This window comes from Sphaeramia orbicularis, chromosome 11 (assembly GCF_902148855.1).
Source record: "Sphaeramia orbicularis chromosome 11, fSphaOr1.1, whole genome shotgun sequence".
NCBI lineage: Eukaryota > Metazoa > Chordata > Actinopteri > Kurtiformes > Apogonidae > Sphaeramia > Sphaeramia orbicularis.
Window position 1 is genome coordinate 31977498 of NC_043967.1, and position 6799 is coordinate 31984296.

Below are 6799 nucleotides of genomic sequence, written 5' to 3' on the forward strand. Positions count from 1 at the left end.
GATTTCATACTAGCTTTAACCTAAATGGATGTGATGATAATACATAGAAAAGACATGGAGAGAATATCAGACACAACAAACAAGACAGAAAAGATGATTATAAGATGATAAAAGCATAATGAGACAAAAACATATACCTATAGTTTCTGATTTTTGTCGTTTAATTCTCCTTTTGCTCATTTTGATCCAAACTGAATGTAATGAGTTTTTAAATTAACAACATGTAAAAGATATAAGATGAAAAATTAATGGAAATAAAAGAGAGAGAGTGGATGATGAAGAAAAAGGTGATAAATGGTTTTGGACGTTCATTATTCTCACTTGTTTATTGTTTTGTTTTTATCTTTAATTTTATTTGTTATGTTAGATTTAATAGTCTTAATAAAATGTTGGCATAATGTGAGGTTCAACTGACAGGAATGTTCTACTGGTGGTTGGTTTTTTAGCTTTTTTTTGTATCTTTTTATACCTAAATTGAATCAGAACTTTTACTTTTACTAGGTTTTTTTTTTTTTTTTTTTTTTTTTTTTTTTTACCTTTTTATACCTAAGTTGAATCAGAACTTTTACTTTTACCAGGTTTTTTTTGTTTTGTTTTGTTTTTTTTTTTACCTTTTTATACCTAAGTTGAATCAGAACTTTTATTTTTACTATTTTTTTTTTTTTACCTTTTTATACCTAAATTGAATCAGAACTTTTACTTTTAGTAGTTTTTTTTTTTTTTGTTTTATTTTTTATTTTATTTTTTTTTTTTTAGCTTTTTGTACCTAAATTGAATCAGAACTTTTAGTTTTACTAGGTTTTTTGTTTGTTTGTTTTTGTTTTTTACTTTTTATACCTAAATTGAATCAGAACTTTTACTTTTACTAGTTTATTTATTTATTTATTTATTTATTTATTTATTTTACCTTTTTATACCTAAATTGAATCAGAACTTTTACTTTTACTAGTTTTTTCATTTTATTTATTTATTTATTTTTACCTTTTTATAACCAAATTGAATCAGAACTTTTACTTTTTCTAGGTTTTCTTTTTTTTTTTAAACAACTGTGCTTGTGCTTCATCTGGAGTGAAGAATGAGTGAACTTTATGTGCCACCTCTTGTAAAAGCTGATTTGATAAACTTTTTTATTTTTATTTTACCCAACAAAACTTACATCAAAGTCTCCAAATATCGGTAAAATATGTGTAAATTGTTGTGAGACCGTGTGTCTGCTGTGGGGGCGGGTTTAGGAGACAGTCCTAGAGGAGAGGTGTGCGCGCAAAGACCCCGCCCCGCATCCCCATGAGGTCCCTTGGGGCCCTTAAATGAAGAGGCCTTCAGGGTTTAGAAACCAGTTATCCGCTGGGCCTCAGACCTTCTACTGGTTCACCTTCTGTTCTTCGGAGTCACTGAGCCTCTGCTGCACCACAACCAACTAAAGTAAACTGAACTGAACTTTTTGGAACTTACTTTTTCTCTTGGAAATATGACTTCTTCTTCCAACCCCGACCAGCGCCTGGAGCATCTCCTCAGCGCCGTGGAGAGCGAGTTCCAGAAGGGCAGCGAGAAGGGAGACGCATCCGAGAGGGATATAAAACTGACTCTGGAGGACGCGGATTTATGGAACAAGTTCAAAGAGCTGACCAACGAGATGATTGTCACCAAAACTGGAAGGTAGGTCCGGCGGGGGAGGCCGCGGCACAGGCTTGGCACATTTTTACGCACGCTTTACGCACGGGTTTCTACGCGTAAAGCTGTACTCTGATGTACAAATATACAAATATTGCTCTAATTTTTTTTTTTAAAGAGTAAAGAAAATTGTCAGTGGGTATGAGGCAGGATTACCCACTGTCAAAAAACTATACCCACGGCTTTTAGGGCCTTCAGATGAGGCTTTTTAGGAGACATTTATGCTTAAACAAAAACAGATAAAACGCATTTACTAAAAGAGTAAATAAACCATAAAAGATAAAAATAAAAAGAGCAGTTCGAGTTCTTAAAAATCTACTTTCTTTTATTTCAGGAGGATGTTTCCAGTGCTCAGGGCCAGTGTGACGGGCCTGGACCCAAACGCCATGTATTCAGTGTTGCTGGATTTCGTGGCCGCAGACAATAACCGGTGGAAATACGTGAACGGCGAGTGGGTTCCCGGCGGCAAACCGGAGCCCCAGAGCCCCAGCTGCGTTTACATCCACCCGGACTCCCCCAACTTCGGAGCGCACTGGATGAAAGCCCCGGTTTCCTTCAGCAAAGTCAAACTCTCCAATAAACTGAACGGAGGCGGACAGGTGAGGAGATGGTCGAATATGTGGTTTTTACGCACGAAGAAAAACACTGGGGACAGATACAGACATAGAAGATGAAGTAGAAAGTTGTAAATAATCTTTGAAATGTGGAGGTTGCCACTTGTGAAGCCCTTTGAGGGTTTTTGGTAACCATTCATCACAATTTTTAACCAGCATGTGTTTATGTGTATGTTTTTATTATGTGAAAATCAAATAAATGAATAAATTATAATGAAACTTTTTGCAACTTTTTATGACTATTTCAGGAATTAGAGGAGAAGAAGATGGAGATGGATGCCTGTTATTACAAAAAAAGAAACTTACATGAGAAAAATTACTGGGTGATAACGTAGTCATTCCTTTTTCCTCTTTATTTTTTATTTTTTGTTTTAATTTTTTTTTTTTACAGATTATGCTGAATTCTCTGCACAAATACGAGCCCAGGATACACATCGTTAAAGTTGGAGGTATTCAGAAGATGATCAGCAGCCAGTCTTTCCCTGAAACACAGTTCATTGCTGTCACTGCTTACCAGAATGAAGAGGTGACTTTTGATGAAACTACATCCTCAACCACTTCTAAAACTTAATATCGATTTAAAAACACTACATTTTTCTTCTTCTTGACAGATTACTGCTCTGAAGATCAAGCACAATCCATTTGCCAAAGCCTTCTTAGATGCCAAAGAAAGGTCCGAGCCTCAATTTTCAACCTCATATATTATAAAAGTACATTTTCATGACTAAAAATCGAAGCGTTACTGTGTTTTTTTAACCACAGGAGTGACCATAAAGAAGTTCCAGATCACAGCGCAGACAATCAACAATCCGGCTACTCTCAACGTGAGTTCCCCTTATGTATGAATTTAATTTTTCACACTTAAAAACATGTAGAAATGTAATTATATGTATGTTCTACCAAAAGGAAAATGTCAAGCATTATAGCAAATAGAATAGAATAGAATAGAATAGAAAAGAGATAACAAAAAATAAACAGGTTAGCAAAACTACAAATGCTGCAAACTTAAGCTGATGTACAACTTCTATAATATGAATAGTGGCATAAATCAGATGATGTTTTATTGTCTTGATAGATGTGAACATATGTTTTGTCAAATATTCAAGACATGAAATCAGAACAAAACATCCAATGGAGGAACGTGTGATAAAACTAACCATGAGAATAACAGAATAATGCAATAATAATAATAATAATAATAATAATAATAATAATAATAATAATAATAATAATAATAATGAATAAAAAAAAAACCCAACACCAGCTTTGTCTTCTGTTCTAAATGTGAACTGTGTGTTTGATGCCCACAGTTGGTGGTTGGTTCCTCCCAGGCCAGACTCCCATCTGCCCCAGCAGCAGCCCTCCACAGTTCAGCGGCACGGCGGGCCACTCCTCTGGATCATACTGCGAGCGCTACTCCAGCCTGAGGAGCCACAGGGCGGCCCCTTACCCGAGCCACTACCCCCACCGCACCTCCACCACGAGTAAGTACCCCCAACATGTGCAACACATAAAGTGGAAAACAGGGAAAATCTAGTTTTTGTGCTTAAAATGTGACCCCCCCAAAAAAACACATAAAGTGAGACGCTCCCAAGTTCAGTTAATATTAATTTTGCTATCCTTGTTTTAATTTTCAGACAACTACATGGACAACACTTCAGGAACTCTGCCCACTCATGACAGCTGGTCCGCTCTTCAGATCCCCAACTCGACAGGCATGGGTACCCTGTCCCACACCACCAACTCCACCACCAACTCCAGGTGAGACCATTAGATAGATAGATAGATAGATAGATAGATAGATAGATAGATAGCAGTAGTATCCACAAACTTAAAAAACTTAAAAAACAACAATAGTACAAACACAGTTATAAACAACACCTTAAACACATTAACACCAGTCCAACCAGTTCAACATATTAGTATAAGACGTACATGGGTAGAAAGTGATCTACTAGACTGGCCTATGTGACCTATGTTAATACTGTCAGACTTAGCCATACCTTTATGGTTTGTATCTTCTTATATCCTCATTTAATCCATTTTACTAATTACTTTCATTTACGTATTCATAGGTATGATGTTGGAACTTGGAAATAAAAATAAAAGGGCGGCACATCCCAGTAGAACAATATGCTTAGTGCAGAATTAAACTAAAATCTGTGCATCAGTGTTGCTTCCTTTTTTTAGGATTTATTTAAGCTGTGAGACATTTTTCGCACAATAGTTTGTTTTAAGCACCATAAACTGAAATGAGTTCTGATGAAATCCTCTTAAGTCCCATCATTGGATTTTTGTAGGAGACAAGAGTTTCACAGATTTACTTAAAAAAAAGCCATCCATTGCAAACGACAATCCATAAATTAAAAGAAAATGTGTCTGAGAAAGCTGTCGTATTATGCAGTTTCCAATCAAGGCTATTATTTAATATAAAAAAGCAAAACTGTTTACTTTCCTGGCTCTCAGGAGGATCTGCCGTACATCTGCTCTTCTACAGCTCAATAAAAACACATTTGTATAGTTAAATAAATGCTCAGAATTCTTGCTTCTAAACCACAGGTGTCAAACATGCGGCCTGGGGGCCAAATCAGGCCCGCCAATGTTTCCAATTCGGCCCGCGGGATGAATTTGAGAAAAATTGCAAAAAATTACACTGAAGATATTAACAATCAGTGATGTCAAAATCATTTTAATTCAGGTTCCACATACAGACACATACAGTCTAATTAGATTTAAAGTGGGTCAGACCAGTAAAATATTATCATAATAACCTATAAATAATGACAACCCCAAATTTTCTCTTTGTTTTTTGGTGTAAAAACGTAATATTACATGAAAATGTTTACATTACCAAACTATACTTCTACAAAAAATGTGAATAATCTGAACAAATATGAACAAACAGAAATGTCTTAAGAAAAGTAAATGCGATTTTACCAATATTCTGCCTGTTACTAAATGTTTTGTGCGATTGTAATGCACATGTGTAAATGATAAACTGATAAACCGAGGCAGAATATTGTTAAAATCACATTTGTTTTTCTTAAGACAATTCAAGTTGTTCATGTTATTCAGATTTTTAAGGAAACTTTGTAGATGTAAACCTGATCATAATGTAATTTTACTTTTTTCACTGTTAATATTTTACTGGTTCCGCCCACTTGAGATCAAATTGGGCTGAACGTTACTGTGGCCCAGAGGTGCAACAGTCCAAACAATTATCCACTATAAGGAATAAAAAAGAGAAAGCCCAAAAAATTATCCTCTATAACAAAAAAAAGAGAACAGACCAAAAAATTATCCACTATAACAAAAAAAAAAAAGAACAGCCCAAAAAATTATCCACTATATATTTTCAAAATAACTTTATTTTTATTTTTCACCGACCTCCACTTCTGGTGGGTTACTTCCTTAGCATTAGCCACATTAGCTGAAGGCCTTAAAAATTTTCAGCCTATGCGTTTATTTTTTGTGGAGGCCTTAATTTTAAAGCAAGAGACCTTTCAGGTAAACAGCGCCCCCTTAACTGAAAAGATGGATGATGTTTTTTTGTTTTTTTTTCTTATAGTGGATAACTTTTTGGGCTGTTCTCTTTTTTTTCTTATAGTGGATAAATTTTTGGGCTGTTCTCTTTTTTTTCTTATAGTGGATAATTTTTTGGGCTGTTGCACCTCTGGGCCACCGCAGAATGTGGCCCCTGAACTAAAATGACTTTGACACCCCTGGTCTAAACTAACCAGTCCTGTATTTCCCGTCCACAGTCAGTACCCCAGCCTATGGTCAGTAGCGGGGACCACCCTCACCCCTTCAGGCTCCGCCTCCGGCTCCATCCCAGGCGGTCTGACCTCCCAGTTCCTGAGGGGCTCCTCCTACACCGGCCTGACCTCGTCGCTGCCCGTCTCCTCGCCCTCCTCCATGTACGACCCCAGCCTGAGCGAGGTCGGTGTCGGCGAGGCCCAGTTCGAGAGCTCCATCGCCCGGCTCGCTGCGTCCTGGGCTCCTGTCGCTCAGAGCTACTGAACAGCCTCAGCGTGGCGTTGGTGGTGGCAGGACTAAAGACAGAAACACAAAGTCCAGAGTCCAGGTCCGGAAGTGGAACGGTCACAGGATTCAGGGTGTGACACTTCGATGGTTCATCCCAGAGTCTTTCTGTTAAGAATGACAATGTGCAAAGACACAAGTTGATCCGTTTCCTTCCTCCTGCAGAATATTACAGCAGCAAACTGTAGAAAAGCTGCACATTTAGCTCTGCTTTGCTCTTAGTAAATCCTTTACAGATACATGCTTAGTACACATTTATAACATGTTTATTACACCATTTTTTTTTTTACTCCCATGTCCAATCAAAACTGAGTAATGCTTGACTTTTTTTTTTTTTTTTTTTAGTATTATTCTTGATCATATGAAATGGAAATTTTGGTTTCTGCTAACACAAACATGTATATGTGTGTATATAGAATAAATTAACGTCCAGTGTTTTTCATGTAAATGTGCCTTTCCAGATTGCATGACAA

The 6799-nt window shown here is 36.7% G+C and overlaps 1 protein-coding gene across 1 annotated transcript; it reads left to right on the plus strand.

The window, feature by feature from the left end:
- The first annotated feature begins 1468 nt into the window (after nt 1-1468).
- Nucleotides 1469-6305, plus strand: LOC115428155 (T-box transcription factor T-A). Its single transcript, XM_030147002.1, has 8 exons — nt 1469-1656; nt 2006-2270; nt 2677-2811; nt 2897-2958; nt 3048-3109; nt 3596-3769; nt 3923-4046; nt 6047-6305. The coding sequence occupies exons 1-8, from the start codon at nt 1469-1471 to the stop codon at nt 6303-6305; spliced, it is 1269 nt and encodes a 422-aa protein (XP_030002862.1).
- Nucleotides 6306-6799: the final 494 nt, after the last annotated feature.

What these genes read in the sequence shown, in the direction of transcription:
- LOC115428155 (XM_030147002.1), top strand. Translation starts at nt 1,469, where the DNA reads ATGACTTCTTCTTCCAACCCCGACCAGCGCCTGGAGCATCTCCTCAGC. An exon ending in AACTGAACGGAGGCGGACAG is followed by an intron (nt 2,271 to 2,676) that starts GTGAGGAGATGG and finishes TTTTTTTTACAG; the next exon opens with ATTATGCTGAATTCTCTGCA. An exon ending in ACAATCCGGCTACTCTCAAC is followed by an intron (nt 3,110 to 3,595) that starts GTGAGTTCCCCT and finishes TGATGCCCACAG; the next exon opens with TTGGTGGTTGGTTCCTCCCA.